Consider the following 26,198-nt stretch of genomic DNA (forward strand, 5'->3'; position numbering starts at 1 on the left):
TTTTGGCTTTTGGGTGGGGGGGGGGTAGAGGAGAGGGAAGGGAAGGATAACATGTGATTATGTATATGCAGAAGGGCCAAATTAAGGTTCCACATGCAACCTTAATACTGGGATTTCCTAACTTCCGAATGCTTATATTTGTAACTTTAACATTCTTTTTATCCTGTTTTTTACATGTAATTCATATAGTTAATGAAAAGATCAGCAATTAAATGAGGATAAAAAATTGTAAGAGGATTAAACTCTCATTCTTCAGGGTATAAATAACCCCTAATTAGCTGGAATTAGGAAGAAATTTCTTCTATGGGCAAATTATTTCATATATAATTGTCCACTATGGGATTTTTGTATCTTCCTCTGAAACATTGGTGTTAGTCACTGTTGAAGATAGGATAGCAGATTAGATGGACCTCTGATCTGGTTTGGCAAGTCTTATGGTCCTGGGAATCTTCCATTGTCTGTGTATCAGAAATCTAGATACGTCTTGCAGGTTCAGTGGGGAATTAGAGTTGCTTGCTAGCAACATGGTGTCCTAAACTGGAATGGAAATGTTAAGCAGCAGAGAATCAAATACCAAAGGCCAAAACCTGGATGAACCCTGAATGGAGTAGTCTTCTGCCTTGTAATGTGTTTGTTTTCACTTGTAACTGGGTAAGTCTCTGCAGGACTGTGCCATGTCCTTGCGTGTGGCAATGAGGCGCTCACATTGATATATTTAATATATCTGATGGTTGAACAGTTATTTGAAGGACAGTTGCTTCTTGTGCTTCATTGCAGTCTTGGTACAGTACCCTTTATGCAGTCACCGGGGGTGAGGGGGCGGCAGTTAAAGCACAAAGCAACAATGTGTATACTAGTTCTTTATTTTTAACAGGATCCTGGTTGCCAAAGACTATCTGTTTAGCGGCTCCTATGACAGGACAGCTCGGTGCTGGAGTGTGGATAAGGAGAAGCAAATCCAGGAATTCCGGGGCCATCGGAACTGTGTTCTGACTCTGGCTCACTACTCCTCCAGGGATGTTCATGATGAGTCAGAGGAGGAGCAGGAGAAACTGAGCCGAGACTTCCTGGTGACAGGAAGCACAGACTGCACTGTTAAGGTCTGGTGGGTGTCGAGTGGGCGTTGCTACCAGACCCTGCTAGGGCACACTGGGGCTGTTTTATGCCTTATACTCGATGCTCCAAACAGGGAGCTATTTTCTGGCAGCACAGATTATACCATCCGAACATGGAATATTGTAACCGGCGAGCAGTTAAAAGTGTTCAAAGAGCATCAAGGATCGGTTATCTGTCTAGAGGTAAGAACCAGTATGTTTCATACTGCCACCTGGAGGTGGTTATCCACATCGTACCATTCTTGGCCAAGAACTGAATAGGCCAAGGGGACTGAGCTGCCACCTTATACTCAGAAGAGGTTCCTCTGAGACAGCGTACAGCAATAACATGCAGGAAACCTGTCCAGTTGTTGCCTCGTCCGTGGCTAAAAAGCTTCAGTACTGACAAGCTATGAAACAAAATGTTCCAGTAAGTGTGACTAAGAAGCACAAGCTTTAGTCTCAGACCACAAAGTAGCCAGAAACTGGTGTTTGGGATAAAAAGCCAGGTAGAAGCGAGGCAGGAATTCCAGCTGGAACAGCTGCAGAGAAGGGCTAGTTGGATGATCAAGGGAATGGGGAACCTATCTTATGAGAGGAGACTAAAAAAGCTTTGCTTGTTTAGCTCTGAAAAATGAAGGCCGAGAGAGGATATGATTGGTTTCTAAATACCTCAGGGGATAAATACCAGGGAGGATGAAGAGCTGTTTAAGCTAAAGGACAAAGTTAGCACAAGAACAAATGGGTATAAACTAGCCATGAATAAATTTAGGCTAGAAATTAGAAGATTTCTAAACATCAGAGGAGTGAGGTTCTGGAGCAGCCTTCAATAGGAGTAACGGTGGCAATCAACTTAATCTAACAATAGAGCTTGATAAAAATATGAATGGGGTTATATGACACGATTGTCTCCAGTAGCAGGCAACTGGATTTGATGACCCGGGAGGTCCCCTCCAGTCTTTTGTTTCTATGAAAGGTAATAAGGAGCTTTTTATCAAATCTATTTTTAACTCTTAATGTAATATTTTTGTTTAGCAAATGGGGTGAGAGCATAATTTTAATTTGGGGAGATGGGTCTGTCCCTGGCCAGGCGTTAAAATATAAATAGTAATGGAAATAATGGCATTTTGTAACCTTGAAACAACTCCTCTTCCACAGAAGCTGTTCTGTCTTTCCTAAGCTTCTGTATGGCTAAAGGAAAGGCAGATCTAATTTTCCTAGATCTGTTACCTAGATCCTCTATGAGCTTGGAATTCATATGAGTTAGAATCATAGAAGATTAGGGTTGGAAGAGACCTCAGGAGGTCATCTAGTCCAACCCCCTGCTCAAAGCAGAACCAACCCCAACTAAATCATTCCAGCCAGGGCTTTGTCAAACTGGGCCGTAAAAATCTCTAAGGATGGAGATTCCACCATCTCCCTAGATAACCCATTCCAGTGCTTCACCACCCTCCTAGTGAAATAGTTTTTCCTAATATCCAACCTAGACCTCCTCCACTGCAACTTGAGACCATTTCTTCTTGTTCTGTTATCTGCCACCACTAAGAACAGCCTAGCTCCATTCTCTTTGTAACCTCCCTTCAGGTAGTTGAAGGCTGCTATCAAATCCCCCACTCACTCTTCTCTTCTGCAGACTAAATAACCCCAGTTCCCTCAGCCTTTCCTCGTAAGTCACGTGCCCCAGCCCCCTAATTATTTTTGTTGCCTTCCGCTGGACTCTCCAATTTGTCCACATCCCTTCTGTAGTGGGAGGCCCAAAGCTGGACACAATACTCCAGATGTGGCCTCACCAGTGCCGAAAAGAGGGGAGAAATCACTTCCCTCTATCTGATGGCAATGCTCCTACTAATGCAGCCCAATATGCCGGTAGCCTTCTTGGCAACAAGGGCACACTATTGACTCATATCCACCTTCTTGTCCGCTGTAATCTCCAGGTCCTTTTCTGCAGAACTGCGGCTTAGCCAGTCTGTCCCCAGCCTGTAGCGGTGCATGGGATTCTGCACTTGTCCATGTTGAACCTCATCAGATTTCTTTTGGCCTAATCCTCCAATTTGTCTAGGTTACTTTGGACCCTATCCCTACCCTCCAGCATATCTACCTTGCCCCCCATCTTAGTGTCATCCGCGAACTTGCTGAGGATGCAATCCATCCCATCATCCAGATCATTAATGAAGATGCTGAACAAAACTGGCCCCAGGATTTACCCCTGGGGCACTCTGCTTGATACCAGCTGCCAACTAGAGTTTGAGCTGTTGATCGCTACCCATTGAGCCCGACGATCTAGCCAGCTTTCTATCCACCTTATAGTCCATTCATCCAATCCATACTTTTTTAACTGGCTGGCAAGAATACTGTGGGAGACTGTATCAAAAGATTTGCTAAAGTCAGGGTATATCATGTCCACTGCTTTCCCCATATCCACAGATCCAGTTATCTCATCATAGAAGGCAGTCAGGTTATTCAGGCATGACGTGCCCTTGGTGAATCCATGTTGACTGTTCCTCGTCACCTTCCTCTCCTCCAAGTGCTTCAAAATGGATTCCTTGAGGACCTGCTCCATGATCTTTCCAGGAACTGAGATGAGGCTGACCAGTCTGTAGTTCCCTGGATTCTCTTTCTTTCCTTTTTTAAAGATGGGCACTATATTTGCCTTTTGTCCAATCGTTCAGGACCTCCCCTGATTGCCACAAGTTTTCAAAGATAATGGCCAATGGCTCTGCAATCACATCAGCCAACTCCCTCAGCACCTTCGAATGCATTAGATCCAGTCTCATGGACTTGTTCATGTCCACCTTTTTTAAATAGTTCTTTCACCATTGTGTGCTCCTCACCTCCTCCCCATAATATGCTGCCCAGTGCAGCAGTCTGGGAGCTGACTTTGTCAGTGAAGACGGAGGCAAAAAAAGCATTGAGTATGTCAGCTTTTTCCACATCATCTGTCACTAGGTTGCCTCCCCCATTCAGTAAGAGTCCCATGCTTTCCCTGACCATGTTCTTGTTGCTAACATGCCTGTAGAAATCTTTCTTGTTACTCTTCACATCTCTTGCTAGCTGCAACTCCAATTGTGCTTTGGCCTTCCTGATTACACCCCTGCATGCTCGAGTAGTATTTTTATACTCCTCATAGATTCATAGATATTTAGGTCAGAAGGGACCATTATGATCATCTAGTCTGACCTCCTGCACAACTCAGGCCACAGAATTTCACCCACCACTCCTACAAAAAAAACCCTCACACCTATATCTGTGCTATTGAAGTCCTCAAATCGTAGTTTAAAGACTTCAAGGAGCAGAGAATCCTCCAGCAAGTGACCCGTGCCCATGCTACAGAGGAAGGCGAAAAACCTCCAGGGCCTCTTCCAATCTGCCCTGGAGGAAAATTCCTTCCCGACCCCAAATATGGCGATCAGCTAAACCCTGAGCATATGGGCAAGATTCATCAGCCAGATACTACAGAAAATTCTTTCCTGGGTAACTCGGATCTCACTCCATCTAATAGCCCATCACAGGCCATTGGGCCTATTTACCATGAATATTTAATTACCAAAACCATGTTATCCCATCATACCATCTCCTCCATAAACTTATCGAGTTTAATCTTAAAGCCAGATAGATCTTTTGCCCCCACTGCTTCCCTTGGAAGGCTATTCCAAAACTTCACTCCTCTGATGGTTAGAAACCTTCGTCTAATTTCTAGTCTAAATTTCCTAGTGGCCAATTTATATCCATTTGTTCTTGTGTTCACATTGGTACTGAGCTTAAATAATTCCTCTCCCTCTCTGGTATTTATCCCTCTGATATATTTATAGAGAGCAATCATATCTCCCCTCAACCTTCTTTTAGTTAGGCTAAACAAGCCAAGCTCCCTGAGTCTCCTTTCATAAGACAAGTTTTCCATTCCTCGGATCATCCTAGTAGCCCTTCTCTGTACCTGTTCCAGTTTGAATTCATCCTTCTTAAACATGGGAGACCAGAACTGCACACAGTATTCCAGGTGAGGTCTCACCAGTGCCTTGTATAACGGTACTAAAACCTCCTTATCCCTACTGGAAATACCTTGCCTTGGGAAATCCCAAGACCGCATTAGCTTTTTTCACGGCCATATCACATTGGCGGCTCATAGTCATCCTATGATCAACCAATACTCCAAGGTCCTTTTCCTCCTCCGTTACTTCTAATTGATGCGTCCCCAGCTTATAACTAAAATTCTTGTTATTAATCCCTCAATGCATGACCTTACACTTCTCACTATTCAATTTCATCCTATTACTCCAGTTTACAAGGTCATCCAGATCCTCCTGTAGGGTATCCCTGTCCTTCTCTAAATTGGCAATACCTCCCAGCTTTGTATCATCCGCAGACTTTATTAGCACACTCCCACTTTTTGTGCCAAGGTCAGTAATAAAAAGATTAAATAAGATTGATCCCAAAACCGATCCTTGAAGAAGTCCATTGGTAACCTCTCTCCAGCCTGACAATTCACCTTTCAGTAGGACCCGTTGTAGTCTCCCGTTTAACCAATTCCTTATCCACCTTTCAATTTTCCTATTGATCCCCATCTTATCCAATTTAACTATTAATTCCCCATGTGGCATGGTATCAAACGCCTTACTAAAATCTAGGTAAATTAGATCTACTGCGTTTCCTTTGTCTAAAAAATCTGTTACTTTCTCAAAGAAGGAGATCAGGTTGATTTGGCACGATCTACCTTTTGTAAAACCATGTTGTATTTTGTCCTGTTTACCATTGACTTCAATGTCCTTAACTACCTTCTCCTTCAAAATTTTTTCCAAGACCTTGCATACTACAGATGTCAAACTAACAGGCCTATAATTACCCAGATCACTTTTTTTCCCCTTTCTTAAAAATAGGAACTATGTTAGCAATTCTCCAATCATACGGTACAACCCCTGAGTTTACAGATTCATTAAAAATTCTTGCTAATGGGCTTGCAATTTCTTGTGCCAATTCCTTTAATATTCTTGGATGAAGATTATCTGGGCCCCCCGATTTAATCCCATTAAGCTGTTTGAGTTTCGCTTCTACCTCAAATATGGTAATGTCTACCTCCATATCCTCATTCCCATTTGTCATGCTACCATTATCCCTAAGATCCTCTTTAGTCTTATTAAAGACTGAGGCAAAGTATTTATTTAGATATTGGGCCATGCCTAGATTATCCTTGACCTCCACTCCATCCTCAGTGTTTAGCAGTCCCACTTCTTCTTTCTTTGTTTTCTTCTTATTTATATGACTATAGAACCTTTTACTATTGGTTTTAATTCCCTTTGCAAGGTCCAACTCTACTTGACTTTTAGCCTGTCTCACTTTATCCCTACATGTTCTGACCTCAATAAGGTAGCTTTCCTTGCTGATCCCTCCCTTCTTCCACTCCCTATATGCTTTTTGCTTTTTCTTAATCACCTCTCTGAGATGCTTGCTCATCCAGCTTGGTCTACAACTCCTGCCTATGAATTTTCCCCCCTTTCTTGGGATGCAGACTTCCGATAGCTTCTGCAGCTTTGATTTAAAATAATCCCAGGCCTCCTCTACCTTTAGATCCATAAATTCTTCAGTCCAATCCACTTCCCTAACTAATTTCCTTAATTTTTGAAAGTCAGCCCCTTTGAAATCAAAAACCCTAGCTGCAGATTTATTTTTATTAATCCTTCCGTTCAGTTTGAACTGAATTAGCTCATGATCACTTGAGCCAAGATTATCCCCTACAACCATTTCTTCTATGAGGTCCTCCCTACTCACCAAAACCAAATCTAAAATGGCATCCCCTCTAGTTGGTTCAGCAACTACTTGCTGAAGGAAACCATCAGCTATCACATCTAGGAAAATCTGAGCCCTATTATTATTACTAGCACTCGTCCTCCAGTCTATATTTGGGAAGTTAAAGTCTCCCATGATCACACAGTTTCCATTAGTATTTACTTTATTAAAAACATTAAAAAGGGCTCTATCCATATCCAAATTAGATCCCGGTGGTCTATAGCACACCCCAAGCACTATCCCGGGGAGGATCTAATAGTTTTCTTCCCCAATTTAATTTTTGTCCAGACGGACTCAGTTATATCCATTTCATTGCTTCTTATTTCTTTACATTCTATCTCATCATTGATATACAGTGCTACTCCACCACCTTTACCTTTATTTCGGTCTTTCCTAAACAGCACATACCCTTCAATACCCGTAGTCCAGTCATGACTACTATTCCACCATGTTTCCGTTATCCCTATAATATCTGGTTTCACTTCCTGCACCAGTAGCTCTAGTTCCTCCATTTTGTTACCTAGGCTCCTCGCATTAGTATACAAACACTTTAATTTTTGCTGTTTGGCCTTACTCACATTCTGTACCTTATTAGGCACGGTCATTTTACTACCAGTATAACCTATTAGAATTGTATCTACACTGCCCTTCCTCCTACCCACGGCTGTATCCACTCTTACTTCATTTTCTTTCCTCTCAATGCGAAATTGTGGCATGGAGATAACCTGGACATCTCCCAACCATCTCCCCCTAATTCCTAGTTTATGGCTCTCTTAATCAGTTGTGCCAGCCTCCATCCTAGAAGTCTATTTCCTTCCCTACTCAGATGAAGTCCATCCTAAGAGAACTGTCCTCTGTCCATGAATGCCTCCCAGTGGCCATACATCCCAAAGCCCTCCTTATAGCACCACTGCCTAAGCCATCTGTTGATAGTCATAATCTTGTCACACCTTTGTTGCCCTTCTCTAGGAACAGGCAGAATCCCACTAAAGATCACCTGAGCCTCAATTTCCTTAAGCGTCTTCCCCAGCCTAGCATAGTCTCCCTTAATACTTTCCAGCGAGAATTTAGCTGTATCATTTGTTCCCACATAAAGGATAATTAGGAGATTCTTTCCCGCTACCTTTAGAATCTTTTTCAACCTCAGGTCTACATCCCATATCTTAGCACCTGGAAGACAGCACACCCTCCTATTCTCTGGATCAGCTCTGGTTACAGGCCTGTCTATTCTTCTCAGTAAAGAGTCCCCAATCACATAGACCTGCCTTTTCCTAGTGACGGTGCTATTCTCCTGTCTATCCCCTGTTCCCTGTGGCTGCAAGTTCTTTCTGTTCCTGTTCTGCCTTGTAATCCTCTTTAACCTATCCTGTATCCTCCTGGGGCTCATATTTGGTGTAATCTCCATTAACTCTTCCCCTTTTCCTATAGGACTAGCTGCTCTTCTCTAGTCATCTGTCCAAGTTTCCACTTGTAAGCTTCCTTTTTGTGTTTAAGCTCACTGAAGATTTCTCTGTTAAGCCAAGCTGGTTGCCTGCCATATTTGCTATTCTTTCTGCATATTAGGATGGTTTGTTTCTGCGCCCTCAATAAGCCTTCTTTAAAATACAGCCAGCTCTCCTGGACTGCTTTCCCCCTCATATTAGCCTCCCAGGGAATCCTGCCCATCAGTTCCCTGAGGGAGTCAAAGTCTGCTTTTCTGAAGTCCAGGGTCCGTATTCTGCTGCTCTCCTTTCTTCTTTTTGTCAGGATCCTGAACTCAACCATCTCATGGTCACTGCTGCCCAGGTTGCCACCCACTTCTACTTCCCCTACCAATTCTTCCCTGTTTGTGAGCAGCAGGTCAAGAGGCATATGACCCTTAGTTGGTTCCTCCAGCACTTGCACCAGGAAGTTGTCCCCAACACTCTCCAAAAACTTCCTGGCTTGTCTGTGAACTGTTGTATTGCTCTCCCAGCAGATGTCAGGGTGATAGAAGTCCCCATGAGAACCAGGGCCTGTGATCTGGAAACTTCTGTTAGTTGTCCAAAGAAAGCCTTGTTTACCTCATCCTCCTGGTCTGGTGGTCTATAGCAGATGCCCACCACAATATCACCCCTATTGCTCTCGCCTCTAAACTTAACCCAAAGACTCTCAACAGGCTTTCCTCCAGTTTCATCCTGGAGCTCTGAGCAATCATACTGCTCTCTTATATACACTGCAACTCCTCCCCCCTTTCTCTCCCGCCTGTCCTTCCTGAACAGTTTATACCCATCCATGATAGTGCTCCAGTCATGTGAGTTACCCCCCAAGTCTGTTATTCCAATCACATCATAGTTCTTTGACTGCCAGGACTTCCAGTTCTTCCTGCTTGTTTCCCAGGCTTCTGGCATTCGTGTACAGGTACCTAAGATAACTAGCCGATTGACCTACTTTCTCAGTATGAATCAGGAGGCTTCCCCTGTTACCCTCCTTCTTGTGTTTCCTCCCGGTATCCCACTTCCCCACTTACCTCAGGGCTTAGGTCACCACACCCCATCGAACCTAGTTTAAAGTCTTCCTCACTAGGTTAGCAAGCCTGCCTGTGAAGATCTCTTCCCTCTCTTCGTTAGATGGATCCCATCTCTTCCTAGCAATCCTACTTCCTGGAACAACATCCCACGGTGGAAGAATCCAAAGCCCTCTCTCCAACACCACCTGGGTAACCACGCATTTACTTCCACAATTTGATGGTCCCTACCTGCGCCTTTTCCTTCAACAGGGAAGATGGATGAGAACACCACTTGCACCTCAAACTCCCTTATCCTTCTTCCCAGAGCCATGTAGTCTGCAGTGACCTGCTCAGGGTCATTCTTGGCAGTATCATTGGTGCCCATATGGAGAAGTAGGAAGGGGTAGCGGTCCGAGGGCTTGATCAGACTGATAGAAGAAAACCAGAAAATGGTAAAGAAGAAAAGAAAAGACATGGTGTAGTTTTTAGGTTAGCAAAATCCTATTTCATTTGTACATCTTGCTGTCTATATTTCACTGTGTTTCTATGGCAACCCCTCCCCCCCAGCCACAAAATGGCAGGTTTGGGGGACATCTGTCGTGAAGAGGCTTGGATAAAATTGCTCCTCTCTTCTGAGTGTATAGTTGAGATAACAGGTCATTTTTAACAGGATATTTTTAGAAATTCCATGCTCTGATGGCTGTAACTTAAGGGATTTCAAGCCCAAATGGTCTTAAATAGATGTATTGTGTTAGCTTCCATGGGAAAACACATGCAGTCAACTCTCTCCTTGTTTACTGGTGTATAAAATGATTGCTGCTCCTTTGCAGGGCAAAAATATATTAGTCGCTGTTTAATAAGTGTTGCCATTGTTTCGTAAAGGAGACGGTTGCTGCTAGGTCCTACAGGCCCAAAAGCTATTGTAACATGGGAATTTGAGCGTCCCTCTCTCTTAGAGGGAAAACTTAAAGCTGAATTATGCAGGCACCAAATAACCTCTGTTTTGTTTGGATACATTTTTGGGGTTAAAGGTTGTTTCTCTGCTCCCTCTGTGCTACTATTACAGTAACATGTTTTGAGGATGCTCTAGTAGTCAATTACTGCTCTTAAAGGTATAATCAGAAGGCAAAAATAAGTGGGGAAAATAAACAAAATGATTAATATGCTTAATTCCTGCTTCAGACCCCCTAAGCAGTAGGGTAAATTTCTGGCCCCATTTCTTTCAACGGGTTATAGGCCATTGACTTCAATGGAGCCAGGTTTTCACCCTACAGCTCTTCAAGAAACCTACTTTTCCTGAGTCTTGTTCTCAAAAGTAACTGAGCTGCTTTTGCTGAAACTTCACAAAAATCTGTGGCCTGAGGCAGAAACCAAGCCTGGAAAATTTCAGTCCAAGCGGTTAAATTTCGGCAAGATTGTAAGCAAATGAAAATGGACTTGTAATGAAAAGTGGTAGGTAGTTTTAGCTATAGGCAGCACTACATGCATGGGCCCTGCCTTAGAATACCATTCATCTGTCGTGCCAGACCTCTTCAATCTGAGGGCCAGACATATTGCTTCAGAAAGATCAAGGGGTGACAGTGAGTACTTTGGGGCAGATTTTTCTGTCTTGTTCCCTTTGCACTTTTCAGGTGCTGAAAAGGGAGCAGAAGCCTCCTGCAAGGCTCTGCCAGAGATTCCCCTGGCGTATGGGGGGTGGTGTCTGGTGGGAATATAGCTGGAATACCCAGGTTTTATACTTCATTTCCTGTGGCTCCAGGTGCAAAAGACATGTTGGGGGTGTGCGGACAGTGAAGTGGCAGGATTGGGCTGTGTTCTGGATTTCCTCAGTTGGCATGTGGTCTCTTGAGTATCTCTGTCAGCTGGCACAAGCTAGAGTAGCCTCCAGGCTGTTCTGGGGGTAGAATCAGGGAGCCGTGAGTGGTGGTAGGTTCTTAGGTTTTCTTCCCCACTGCCTCTTCAGCCCCCCTCTCCCCCTTTCTTGGGCTGTCCTTTGCTAGGTGCTCCCATTGGATTACGCAGAGCCAGTCAAGCTTCCAGCCTGCTCCCTCTGAGACTTCCATTGCCTGTTACCTAACCAGGTTGTGGAGCAGCTAGAGCTACTCACTCTTTCCTCTCCCTGCCGTGCAACACATAACCAGCGTGGCCGCTGAGCAGCTGCATCAGGGAAGGTACAGCAGCTGCTTGGAGACAGCTGGGGAGGATGTAGTGATGCAGCTGATTCAGACCTATACATTTAAAAATGTCAGGGCATGGCTAAGGGAGCATGTTCAATTCATAACCAAACACATGCTTTCCTTACCACAACAGTTTGGACAACCTTCCCTAAATATATACAGTACCTCTTAACCTGAGAATTTCCAAGGTGCTCTACCAACTGTCCCCAGAGGTTACTTTATCTACTACTGATGTACAGCTTCTGTGGGTATTTATCAAAATGACACTGCAAGAGGAGGTTGCTCTGGTGGGGGAGTGGCATTATATGTGAAAGAAAGCATAGAGTCAAATAAAGTAAAAATTAGGGGTGTCAAACGATTACAAAAATTGCACGATTAAACAATAATAGAATACCATTTATTTAAATATTTTTGGATGTTTTCTACATTTTCAAATATATTGATTTCAATTACAACACAGAATACAAAGTGTACAGTGCTCACTTTATATTTATATTTGATTACAAGTTTCCGCCTCGGAGTATTGCTCTTTTAAGACTTCTGAAAGCATGCGCCACACCTTGTTCCTCTCAGATTTTGGAGGGCACTTCCAGATTCTTAAACCTTGGATCAAGTGCTGTAGCTATCTTTAGAAATCTCACATTGGTACCTTATTTGTGTTTTGTCAAATTGCAGTGAAAGTGTTCTTAAAATGAACAACATGCTGGGTCATCATCCGAGACTGCGATAACATGAAATATATGGCAGAATGCAGGTAAAACAGAGCAGGAGACATACAATTCTCCCCCAAGGAGTTCAGTCACAAATTTTATTAATGCATTATTTTTTTAACAAGCGTAATCAGCATGGAGGCATGTCCTCTGGAATGGTGGCCGAACCATGAAGGGGCATATGAATGTTTAGCATATCTGGTACGTAAATACCTTGCAGTGCCAGCTACAAAAGTGCCATGCAAATACATGTTTTCACTTTCTGGTGACATTGTAAATAAGAAGAGGGCAGCATTATCTCCTGTAAATGTAAACAAACTTGTTTGTCTGAGCGATTGGCAGAACAAGAAGTAGGACTGAGTGGACTTGCGGGGTCTAAAGTTTTACGCTGTTTTTTTGTTTTTGAGTGCAGTTATGTAACAAAAAAAATGTACATTTGTAAGTTGCACTTTCATGACAAAGGGATTGCACTACAGTACTTGAATGAGGTGAATTGAAAAATACTGTTTCTTTTGTTTATCATTTTTACAGTGCAAATATTTGTAATTAAAATAATATACACTTTGATTTCAATTACAACACAGAATACAATATATATGAAAATGTAGAAAAACATCCAAAATATTTCATAAATTTCAATTGTATTCTATTGTTTAACAGTGCGATTAAAACTGCAAATAATTGTGATAAATTTTTTTAATCACGATTAATTTTTTTGAGTTAATCGCATGAGTTAACTGCGATTAATCAACAGCCCTAGTAAAAATCTTAAATGAAACAAACTGTACCATAGGATATCTATAGATAGAAATTCCATACTTGACTAAAAACAGAAAATACAATAATAATGGGTGATTTCAACTATCCTTCTATTGACTGGGTAAATGTCACCTCAGGACATGATGCAGATAAAATTTCTAGACACCATAAATGAGTGTTTCTTGGAGCAGCTAGTCCTGGAACCCTCAAAGGGAGAGGCAATTCTTGATTTACACCTAAACGGAGCACAGGATCTGATCCATATGGCTCAACTGCTCAGTAATAGTGGCCATAATGTAATTAAATTTAATATCCTTGGGGGGGGATAATACAGAAAAACCTGCCATGGTAAAATTTTATTTTAAAAAGGGAAAGGGTACACAAAAACAAGGATGCTTGTTATATGGAAATTAAAAAGCGCAGCCACAAGGGTTAAATGCCTGCAGACAGCATGCTGGACTACTTAAAAAACACCATCATAGAGGTTCAGACTAAATGTATACCACAAATCAGAAAAGACAATAAGAGGACCAAAAGAATGCCAGCATGGTTAAATAGCAGAGTAATGGAGGCCAGTAGAGGCAAAAATTTACAAGTCAAGTCCTAGTAAGGATAATAGGAAGGAGCACAAACTTTGTTAGGTTAAGTGTAAAAGTACAAAAATGCAATCCAGAGAAGCAACTTGCTTTAAAGATATAAAAACTAACAAGAATATTTTTAAGTATGCCGAACAGGCAGCAAGGCCACTAGATGACAAAGGTATTAAAGAATAGCAGCCGTGTTAGTCTGTATTTGCAAAATAAAAGGAGTACTTGTGGCACCTTAGAGACTAACAGATTTATTTGAGCATAAGCTTTTGTGAGCTACAGCTCACTTCATCGGATGCATTCAGTGTTAAAGGTGTTAAAGGAGCACTCCTGGAAGACAAGGTCATTGCAGAGAAGCTAAAGGTAATCTTTGCATCAGTGTTCACTGCAGGTGATGTGCAGGAGATACCCACATCAGACCTTTCCTTTTTTGGTGACAAATCTGAAGTTCTGTCCCATACTTATGTGTCAATAGAAGAAGTTTTAGAACAAATTGAAAAATTTAACAAGTCACCAGGACCCGATGTTTATTCACCCAAGAGTTCTGAAGCAACTCAAATATGAAACTGCAGAACTACTAACTGTAGTACATAATCTATTGCTGAAATCAGCTTCTGACTGGAAGGTATGTAAGGTAACATGGATTTTTTTTTAAGGGCTCCAATGTCAATCTCTTGGCAATTGTAGGCTGGCACACATACCTTCAGTACCAGACAAATTGGTAGAAACTGTGCTAAAGAACAGAATTATTAGATGCATAGATAAATACGATTTAGTGGGGAAATGTCAACCTGGCTTTTAAAAGGGAAATTATGCCTCACCAATCTACTAGAATTCTTTGCGGGGGTCAACAAGCATGGGAACAAGGGTGATCCAGTTGATATAGTCTTCTTGGATTTTCAGAAAGTGTGTGACAAGGTTCTTCACCAAAGGCTCATAAGGAAACTAAGTAGTCACGGGACAACAGGGAAGGTCTTTTTATGGATCAGTAACTTGCTGAAAGATGATAAACTGAGGGTAGGAATAAATGGTCAATTTTCACAATGGAGAGAAGTAAACAGTGGGGTCTCCCAAGGATCTGTACTGGGACCTGTGCTGTTCAGCATATTCATTAATGATTGGGAAAAGGGGGTGAACAGTGAGGTGGCAAAGTTTACAGATGATACAGAATTATTCAAGGTAGTTAAGTCCAAAGCAGACTGTGAAGAGTTACAGGTGGATCTCAAAACTAGGTGACTGGGCAAGAAATGACAGATAAAATTCAATATTGATAAGGACAAAGTAATGCACAGTGGAGAAAAAATAACTCCAACTACAGTAATATATAATATAAAAATGATGGGTTAGCTTTTACCACTCAAGAAAGATCTTGGAGTCACTGTGGATAGTTCTCTGAAAACTTCAGCTCAATATACAGCAGTGGTCAAAAGGGCTAACAGTATGGCAGGAACTATTAAGAAAGGGATAGATAATAAGATGGAAAATATAATACCACTATATAAATCCATGGTGAGCCCACACCTACAATGCTGTGTCCAGTTCTGATTGCCCTATCTCAAAAAGGATATAATAGAACTGGAAAAGGTTGAGAGAAGGGCCACAAAAATGATCAAGGATATGGAATGGCTTTTGTTGAGGAGAGACTAAAAAGATTAGGTTTGTTCAGCTTAGAAAACAGATAACTAAGGGGGGATATGATAGAGGTCTATAACATCATGAATGAGTGGAGAAAGTGAATAGAGAAGTGTTATTTACCCTTTCCCACAATATGCAAACCAACGATCATCCAATGAAATTAATAGGCTGCAGGATTAATACAAACAAGAGGAAATGTTTTTTCACACAAGGCACAATTAGCCTGTGAAACTCATGGCCATGGATGTTGTGATGGCCAAAAGTATAGCGGGGTTAGAAAAAGAACTAGTTCATTGATGATGGGTCCATTAATGGGTATTATCCAAGACGGTCAGAGATTCAACCCCATGCTTGAGGTGACCCTAAACTTCTGGCAGACGGAAGCCAGAACTGAAAGATGGGTGGATCACTCCAAAATTGCCCTGTTGTGTACACTTTCCCTGAGCTTTGGTGCTGGCTACTGTTGGAGATGGGATACTGGACTAGATAGACCACTGGGTCTGACCAGTGTGGAATCTCCTATGTTCTTCTGAGAACATAGGTTAGTAGAACAAAGTTATGCAGTTTGGGATTTAGCTTGGAAGCCAGAGGAAATATTCTTACTGTGGTGAAAAGTGCAACAGGACCACAAACAGGCAGGAACTTAGCTTTGGGTCTCTTCCAAAATATGGCACCTTTAGTAGAGCAGTCCCCCTAAAGATGTATTGAATTTTAGAACGCAAGGGGTGGAGGAGTGCCACCTACTAAATTGTCACCTACACTCCATTTCCTGACCTAGTGTGATCACAAGAGGAGGAACGACTTGTCCAGTTGTTAAGTGGATTTGAAATATTCTTAAATCTTGTAATTTGCCTTAATATTTATTTTATAACTAGTCAGGTGATACACATATAAATCAGTGTAATGTACTTTTGTACAGTACCTGAGGGGTACTAGAGAAGCATAGTTTCAGCACCAATCCAAGAGATCAAGCTGCAGTGGAGGGGTTGGACTGTTTGTTTCTTTCTGAGACTCCAGCCAGCATAACTATAGTCTGATTGTCAGAAAACAACCTCTTGTCTGCAGAGTTTTTTTTGTTCATTAAAATGAATGTGGTTGGAATAGGATCTTGAAAGGCCAGCTCAGCTGAAAGCTCATATAGTTGGACCTCAGGAACTGGTCCCATTAGTGAGTCTGAATTTAACAAGCTCAGTTTAAATGAGTCTCCTGCGGAAAAGTTTGGGGAATGCGGCCCAGTGAAGTGGTGAGTAAGCAGATAATTGGGAATTTGGTAAGCGAAGAGACACAGGAGTGGCTGGGAATACATGTGGATGCACTGACACCAATAATATTTGTCCAAATCTGATTGGAGGGATGAGACGTGAACTTGTTCTCCTCTGGCAGAGATGTACCTGTGAGAGGAAAGCACATGTCTATGAGCCTTGGCATAAGTACCAGCCAGGCAGTTGTACTGCAGATATTTTTGGCCGTCATACAAAGAGAAGGGAAATCTTGAGCTGCTGTGCATATTCAGATCCACCAAACTGTTGAACATTAAGCCATTACTGGCCTCTTCAGTCTTGAGAGCTGCCTGGGTGAGAACATTGTTGTTCATGTATTGTTTGTAGTAAAGTAGTGTCTTAGAGACCCCAACCAAGAGCAGGGCCACCCCGAAGATGACCTCACCATAGCTAAAGCTGTAACAATGTTACCATTATAATTTGTTTTGCTCCTGCCCTAATTTTGCTAATACTAAACTGGTCTGCCTGAAATTTCTCATGCAATAGTATATCTAAAATATGTGTGGCCTGTATGCTCAAATTTGTTTTATTCATCTGTCCTAGGTGAGAGCTAGTGTTTCAGCTAGCACAGAGTGCAGAGGAAATGCCTCTCTCAGCAATGGGGCAAGTGAATGGGTTGGAGTTCTGGCCAGCTATGCCGTGATAGCCACTCCATATAATTCATTTGTAAATAAGGCTTTAAAACCAGGCAGCTGGTTGCCATCTCCTTTTTTAGCTAACTAGTTTTCAGATGTTTAGACCTCTTTGAATTAGGGACTTCAGTGTCCACTTTTCTCATTGGTATCAGAGCTGCAATCCCAGCCTGTGCTCTCTAATCTATTAGAAGTCTCCTTGGTTTGCTATGCTTTTCCCCGACAGGAGCTCTCTTGGGAAATTGGCCAAAACGAACAAAGCTTCTCCAAAGTCAGCCAAGGAAAGTACAGCTCTGAGGCTATCACTGCTTCTCCAGGCAGTGACAGATTAGAATTTGTAATTGTATCTTTTGATCACTTATAAATCAGGAGTTGACAGACTTGGGTATATTTAAAAAAGCTGTTGTGTAAAGTTTCTCTTTTTTTCCCCTCTCCCACCTAAATCATGGGAAATTAATTTGCACTCTTGTCAGCATAAGGCATCTGTATCTTTGTAATGAAACAAATATAAATTAAAATTAGAATATTTGACATTTTGAAGTGAAGACCTAATGTAGGATTTTGTGTACTTGATATGCATTGTATGATATAGACTATTTCAAGCCTGAGGCCGCAGTCATTTTTCCATTTCAGTAGCCCAATGAGTTTTTTAGGAGATTGCCTAAAGTATTTTATTCCATATTTTATACCCTGGAAACAAATATTACTCAGAAAAACAAATGGGTGAGGCCTTACTAAACTAGAAAGTTCACTAGCGTGATCAGACAGCAAGTGTGAAAAATTGGAACAGGGGGTGGGAGGTAATAGGTGCCTATATAAGAAAAAGCCCCAAATATTGGGACTGTCCCTGTAAAATAGGGACATCTGATCACCCTAAAGTTCACTCTCTTTGGTCTGTACGGTTTGTTTTTGTATGAAAATAGATTTTGCTTTAATAAAGGAACAGGATTGGATAAGTCAAGAGTTAGTAATGGTATATGGAGTCTTTCACATCTAGGAAGAATGGTCTAGTGGTTAGGGTGCTAGCCTGAGACTTGAGACCCACGTTCAATTCCCTGCTTCACCATAAAGTTCCTGTATGATCTTGGGCAAATCATTTAATTTTTCTTCCCTAATTCCCCATCTATAAAATAGGGATATTATTAATTCCTTGCCTCACAGGAGTGTTGAGAGACACTCCGATAGTAAAGGGATGGGTGTCACACAAGTACTATAGGTAGATCTAGGTTGTGATGTGATGTATCCCCAGGTGAAGCCTGGAAACTGTTGGAACCGCTGTGTTCCCCTAACTATTCAGCTGGGTTGCCCTCTCCCCATGGTCTGCTGGCGACACACAGCCAGTCCCTCTGGGCCCTGTTATCACCCTAACATGACAGCAGGTGGCACCACACACACAACTAAGTTACCTGAGTGCTTTACCTAAGCCACTCATGGACCAACAATGGAGGCACCAGCCAATTTCCCAGGTCCCCAGCATTGCATCCCTATTGGAGCATATACCCAGAATTATACCATCTTGCACTGCACAGGCATTTGTACGGTGCAAGCTCATTAATTATTCTGTCCTCCTCCCCCCTGCTGTGGGGAAGATATGCCCCAGCATTTGTTAACACAGCTAAGATTCTCAAACACTTCACTCAAAAACATCCTGGTTAAGATAAAACAGGTTTATTAACCACAGAAAGATAGATTTTAAGTGATTATAAGTGATAGCAAACAGATCAAAGCAGGTTACTTAGGAAATCAAACAATCGCAATCTAAGTCTCATACAAACTAGATAGGATTTGAATCAGCAATATCTCACCCTGACTGATGGTACAAGCAGTCTTACAGATTCTTGATATGCAGGCTGCATCTGCTTGGCAGCCTGGGTTCCCCTCCACTTTTCAAAGTCTTTTGTCTTCCGTAGGTTCTTTCAGGTGTTGAGTTGTGGGGGAGTGAAGACAAATCAAGATGTCACTCCCTGTATTTTATAGTTTCTTCCAGTTTGCTGGAAAGTCTATAAATGTGAAGGGGGGTAGGGTGGGAGGAAGGAAGGGGTTCGCCTCCATTGGCCAAACATTCTCCATTGTCTCCGTGCTCCCTGGGAGGAGGCTTCCTTATACCGAGTTCCTGTGTTAGTGGATTCTTCCCTTGATGGGTGTTGATGACAGCAATTAACACTGTCTGGCTACTCCATTGTTGTACCTGAAAGGCTAGTTTGGGGTATTTCCAGCTTCACATCATATTTTAATAACTCACACATAGCAAGATTTCATAACTTCACATGCAATGATAGCACATACAGTCCAACAAGATATTAATGTTTAGCAGATCCAGACTTTTAGAATGATACCTCTCATGGCATACTTTGTACAAAACATCTCATAATTACATCACCATGATAAATATGGGGTGCTTTGGGGTGCAAAGTGCCACATAGGTTACAGCTTCAAATCCAGTGGGAGTTTGTGAAAGCTGTCACCAACTGATGGCTGACAGGTGCCCTAGGTGCAATGAGATGGTGGGTTCAGTTCAGTTCCTATTGCAAAAACAGCATCAAAATGAGAGGAAGGATCATGTTGTGGTTAAGGACTGGAACTTGAGAGATTTGTTCCTGATTAAGCCACAGACTTCCTGAGTGACCTTTGGCAAAAAAATATTTAACGTGTTGATACTTCAGTTTTCCAGTCTGTAAAATGAGGCTGATAATACTTTCCTATATCAAATGGGTATTATGGGTCTAATTTCATTAAGTTGGTGTGATGCCCATACATTGTAGTTGTGAACAGCATAGAAAAGCCTATAAATCAGTACAACTGGTACCCTTCTTGTTACAGAGGCTACAGACTGAATAAAGACTAAACTAGAGTTCACAAAGACTCTTAGAGTTCATCCCTTCATATCACAGCTAGGACTGTTCAGGGAAAGTTTTCACTGCCATTACACTGTGGGTTCCATTGATTAGCCAGCTAAGCCCCCTTCATTTGCCACATTGTTTTTCTAGCAGAGAAATAAAGATGGAGAGCAAACCAAGGCACGTAGCTGTTATTTGGCTTGACTTAAATGTTTTCACACCCGCTTAAATGGAGAACTCAAGCACTATAACCTAATGTACCGTTAATGCAGAGTGGCATGTACCTGTAAGAGGCTGTAACTTAGTGTTTGTTCTTGTTGAGTAGATTCTGCCTCCTGTAAGATGTTTGGAACAGAAATACCATGAGTTGGCCAAGAACAATCCGGCAGGATCCCAACTCCAGCCATCCTTTTCCAATTAGCAGTGAAATGTGACAATGTTTTCGATGCCCACTTAGGTTGGGTTTTAAGGTTAGGGCTCAGATTAGCTCTGTCAGGCTATTTGTGTAGCTCAAAGTCTGTTTATACAGCAGGTCACTCCCTCGTTTCCCTTCTTGAGATGTAATAGTAATGCCACTGCTGATGCATCAGAAATTTAATGAGATGTGAAATTTCAAACTACTAGTTTTTGGGCAGTTGTGTGTTTTATGAGCTTCTGAGACATGGCCTTGGAAGAGGTCCTGTGTACCAAGTTCTGCCTGCAGTGAGTTGCATGAGCACAGTTACTCTTGAATTCGGTGGGGTTTGTGCATGTGTCTTCAAGGGCATCTTTGTCCTTCTGTGTGAGTTTGTCACATTACTCTCGTCCAGTGCAGCACAGCTCCATCATAAATATTTTAAGTATCTTTCATTAGAGGGTCTCATAATACTGTACAAGCAGTAAAGATATGATTCACCACTTTGCTACAAAGCTGACTCAGGACACTAAATGGGATTTTGGGCAGGAAGGAAAACAAATTTATCTGCAAAATCCAGAGGTGAGCAAAGGGGCTGAATAGCCACGTGGAGTGTGTGTGTGTGTGTGTGGGAGGGGGAGAGGTGTTTTAAATAACTTACTTTATGGTAAGGGATGGGTGATTTTATAGGAATAGAGACATGGCCTAAAAGTGAAGTCCATGTCAAGCTGGGTTAGTGCATATCTTGCAGTCAGTCTCTCTGCAGGACTCCCCTTGACATCAGAGAGAATTTGATCAGGCGAGGGGTTATCTTCTGGACAGGGCTTAAATTCTCAGAGTATTTCCCAGAGCCCCCAACCCCCATTCCTCATGGGAGGTGCTCAGGGGCTTGGGGCTTCAGCCCCACAAGAGGTGCTTATATGGACCTCCTGAAACCAGCTTGCAGCCCCCCCGTTGGGAACTGTTGGGAACTCAGACAGGAGCCAAGTTTTGAAAATATTTACCAGTGCTCTGTTCCAGTCAGCTCCAGCTGAATTTAAACCATGCTTCTGGACATGACAGCCTTTAAACCTGTGTGCTCATAGGGAAAATAAGCCATTATTCCTTGTGCAAGTTCTGTTTTTCTTCCAATCAGCACCTGTTTCTCCCTTTTCTTTACGTATTTAAATCAGTCCCAAGGTGGTTCCTACTAGCCCTTAAAAACCTGATATGTGAAACTGTGATTACCCTGGCTCCTGAATTGGAACTTTTGGTAAGAGAAATTTCTGTTTTTTCATGAAGCACCAACTGCATGCTTGACGCTTTACAGACAAGCGCCCAGCCAGAGTCCTTGTTCTGAAGAGTTTACAATCTTAGTATTTTAATGATGCCTGTTTTGTCTTGGTTTATTTCCTTATCTGTATGTTAGAAGAACTCAGTGAAATCTTTCCCATATTAGGGAAGGATGATGAGAGGAAGGATGGCCTTGTGGCTAAGGCACTGGACTATGACTCAGGAAATATGGGTTTAATTCACAGCTGTGCCACAGACTTGCTACATGATCTTGCACAAGCCACTTAATCTCCCTTTGCTTCCGTTTCCCATCTGTCTGGTGGAGGTAACTCTTCCCTTTTCCTGCCCTTCCTGTCTTGTCCGTTTAGACTGTAAGGCATTGTCTCTTTACCACGTGGATTTACAGTGACTAGCACAATGAAGTCCTGATCTCAGCTGAAGCCTCTAGGCAGTATGGCTGTAATACAAATAATATTGGAAACTGTTTTAATTGCTACATTGCTAAGATAATTTTCAGTTCGAAGATGTGACTGAGGATGAATCACTTGAGTGCAGTTCTCTGAATTTTCCCAGGAGGCTATTCCCGATGTTCTTTTCTCTTTCCCCTTCAGCTGGTGAATCGACACTTGTATTCGGGGAGTGCAGACAAGACGGTGAAGTGCTGGTTAGCAGACACTGGGGAGCAAGTCCAAACATACAAGACTCACAAACACAGCGTTAGCACTTTGAAATACCATGCAGGAATCTGTAAGTTTCCGTTCCAGAAATTTTGTCTCATTTTCCCTGCTATTTATGGATGTTTTTCCTTTGATTAAAAGTGAATAATAAAGGTAACATTATAGCTGTGAGGAGTGAGATCTTGTGAAATCTTCACTGACTCTTCCTCCTGCTCTAGTGCTACCAGATTCAGCACCAAAGTATGGCGCTCACTCTGCTGGTGAGCGGTTGCTGAGAGCACCTTCACTTCTCCCAAGCAGAACATTAGTGCAGGTGCATGCAGCTGCTTCTACTCCCTGGCTGCAGCGGGATCCGTTTATTTCTGCACATCTCACAGTATATCTGGATGGGTTGGAAGCGTGGCTGGGTTCCGTCCTCATGTGCACCAGCTAGCATGAGAGCCAGTGGCGTAGCTAGGTGGAGCGTACAGGGGCAGTGGACATAAAAAAAGGTGCCACCCGCTGTACTCACCCGGCGGCACTGAAGGTCCCCGCTGCCAAAATGCCGCTGAGGACCCGGAGCGAGTGAAGGCCCCCGCCGCCGAAGTGCCGCTGAGGAGCCGGAGCGCGCGAAGGCCCCCGCCGCCGAAGTGCCGCTGAGGAGCCGGAGCGCGCGAAGGCCCCCGCCGCCGAAGTGCCGCTGAGGAGCCGGAGCGCGCGAAGGCCCCCGCCGCCGAAGTGCCGCTGAGGAGCCGGAGCGCGCGAAGGCCCCCGCCGCCGAAGTGCCGCTGAGGAGCCGGAGCGCGCGAAGGCCCCCGCCGCCGAAGTGCCGCTGAGGAGCCGGAGTGCGTGAAGGCCTCCGCCGTCGAAGACCCGGAGTGCCGCCGGGTGAGTAAAAATTTTAAAAGGTGCCTATAAATTAAAAGGGCACCACTTGTGCTCAGAGGCGGAGTGGCTGCTCCCCCCACTTCCCTCCTGGCTACGCTACTGACTAGAGCATGCAGGTATAGCAAGATATTGGGTTTGTGTAATGCACAATTTATTGTTCTCAAACTAAAATGTACATCTGTGAAACCTGGCTCCTTCCCCTTCCAAAACATTCTGTCTACTTTGACCTGAAAGCTAAAACTCCTATTCAGACCTTCATAATCTCCCATACTGATTCCTGCAAATAAGTAATGTCTTGTGTCTACGAACCCCATCAAGGCCTCATTGTGGTAGGCACTACAAACAATGAAGATAGTTCCTGCCTCAGAGAGTTTACAGCCTAGACTTCTCACCATATCCTCGCCGCTCTCTGAATCCCTTTGTAGGCTATCTCTTCTAGCATGGCTCATTTACACTTCTTGTTCTTGGCTTCAGGATCATGTATAACGCTGATCCTAGATAGTCATCATCCTGAGCAGCGATGAGCTGCCAAAATCTGAAGAACCGATTCCTTCAGTCGCTCCAGGTCTTTGGCGGCACTTCGGCAGCGGGTCCTTCACTCGCTGCGGGTCTTCAGCGGCACTGAAGGACGTGCCGCCGAAGCCCCAGAGCAAGCGAAGGACCCGCCGCCGAAGTGCCGTCAAAGACCCGGAGCGCTGCCGGGTGAGTAAAAATTAAAAAGGGATTCCAAGCCAGGGGAGCCTCCCCAGCCGGGAGCTCAGGCGGGCCGGACAGGATGGTCCTGCGGGCTGGATGTGGCCCATGGGCCGGAATTTGCCCACCCCTTTAACAATCGGTTCTAAACTGGCTTCAAAATTTAACAACTGGTTCACGCAAACTGGTGCAAACCGGCTCCAGCTCACCACTGATCCTGAGCCTTTTTATGTATCATCCTCTGGCCTGATCTGCCAGTGATGTAGCTGTGGTGTGCTATTTGCCCAATAAATGTCTCCATACCTTCTTGCATACAGGCAACATGGAAGAAATGCCCTTCCTGAGCCAATCCACAAGGCCACTGCTCTCTCTTCAGCTCCCTCTTCCACATCTGCCTCAAATAGGATACCTGCAAATAACTCTAACTGCATTGTTGTAGGGTAATTTGGAACTAACGGTCCATCCCTATAGGTGAAAGGGCAGTACAATGGCAGGTGAAATTTACTGTTGACAAATAGAAGGTAATGCACATTGGAAAGAATAATATGAGCTACTCAGACATACAGATCATGGGTAAACAATGATTAGCTGACATAATGCTGAACATGGTTTTCCTTGGTCCACACTGGCTGGTTGGTCATGATCAGAATCAAGTAAGCTAACTTGATTTCATAGTTGTTCTGGGGCACTTAAAAAGTGTTCAGGTAGACAAGCCCAGAGGCATGATACTGAACTATATACACTATATATTACTACAAAAGGTTCACCCCCACTCTCCTGCTGGTAATAGCTCACCTTTCCTGATCACTCTTGTTACAGTCTGTATGGTAACACCCATTGTTCCATGTTCTCTGTGTATATAAAATCTCCCCACTATATTTTCCACTGCATGCATCCAATGAAGTGAGCTGAAGCTCACGAAAGCTTATGCTCTAATAAATTTGTTAGTCTCTAAGGTGCCACAAGTACTCCTTTTCTTTTTATATACACTGCTGGTCTGATCCACTATTGTAACTCCTACTTCCTGTTGGGGAGGAGGACAGGAGAGGTGAAGGGGTGGGAGGTCTTTCTTTGTTTAATGAGAGCATGAGAAAGACTAAAGTCTCAGAACAATTCCCGCTCTGTAGCTCAGCTGGGAAATCAATTGACATTGGCTCACTTGAAAGATTACACACAGTTCAAATAAAACTTTCCAAGCTGCCACCCCAGTATTGCTAGATTTTGCACACTTTGCCGTCTTTTCTTTCATCCCCTTCTCTTTCCATAGCACTCCACGCTCTGTGACTAAGCAGTCACCATTGATATATTTAGCCAGACCTGGGAGAAACATGTGACAGAGGTGTTCACAAGGGTATTATTAGCTTTTAATATAATAATAAAAGCTGAAAGGATTTGACGAGAGAATCATAGAATATCAGGGTTGGAAGGGACCTCAGGAGGTCATCTAGTCCAACCCCCTGCTCAAAGCAGGACCGATCCCCAATTAAATCATCCCAGCCAGGGCTTTGTCAAGCCTGACCTTAAAAACTTCTAAGGAAGGAGAGTCCACCACCTCCTTAGGTAACGCATTCCAGTGTTTCACTACCCTCCTAGTGAAAAAACTTTTCCTAATATCCAACCTAAATCTCTCCCACTGCAACTTGAGACCATTACTCCTTGTTCTGTCATCAGCTACCACTGAGAACAGTCTAGATCCACCCTCTTTGGAACCCCCTTTCAGGTAGTTGAAAGCAGCTATCAAATCCCCCCTCATTCTTCTCTTCTGAAGACTAAACATCCCCAGTTCCCTCAGCCTCTCCTCATAAGTCATGTGTTCCAGTCCCCTAATCATTTTTGTTGCCCTCTGCTGGACTCTTCCCAATTTTTCCACATCCTTCTTGTAGTATGGGGCCCAAAACTGGACACAGTACTCCAGATGAGGTCTCACCAGTGTCGAATAGAGGGGAACGATCACGTCCCTCGATCTGCTGGCAATGCCCCTACATATACATCTCAAAATGCCATTGGCATTCTTGGCAACAGGGGCACACTGTTGACTCATATCTAGCTTCTCGTCTACTATAACCCCTAGGTCCTTTTCTGCAGAACTGCTGCCGAGCCATTCGGTCCCTAGTTTGTAGCGGTGCATGGGATTCTTCCGTCCTAAGTGCAAGACTCTCTGCACTTGTCCTTGTTGAACCTCATCAGATTTCTTTTGGCCCAATCCTCCAATTTGTTTAGGTCCCTCTGTATCCTATCCCTACCCTCCAGCGTATCTACCTCTCCTCCCAGTTTAGTGTCATCTGCAGACTTGCTGAGGATGCAATCCACACCATCCTCCAGATCATTTATGAAGATAT

General features: G+C 43.3%; 1 protein-coding gene across 3 annotated transcripts in view; it reads left to right on the forward strand.

The window, feature by feature from the left end:
- Positions 1–26,198, forward strand: part of WDR86 (WD repeat domain 86) — a 49,096-nt gene that overhangs the window by 16,955 nt on the left and 5,943 nt on the right. For all 3 annotated transcript variants that reach the window (XM_048837546.2, XM_048837543.2, XM_048837544.2), the window contains exons 4-5: positions 875–1,298; positions 22,234–22,369. In XM_048837546.2, the coding sequence (XP_048693503.1) occupies positions 875–1,298; positions 22,234–22,369 (560 nt within the window). The remainder of the gene's footprint in view (positions 1–874; positions 1,299–22,233; positions 22,370–26,198) is intronic.

Source organism: Caretta caretta, chromosome 2, assembly GCF_965140235.1.
Source record: "Caretta caretta isolate rCarCar2 chromosome 2, rCarCar1.hap1, whole genome shotgun sequence".
In the NCBI taxonomy this organism is placed as follows: domain Eukaryota; kingdom Metazoa; phylum Chordata; order Testudines; family Cheloniidae; genus Caretta; species Caretta caretta.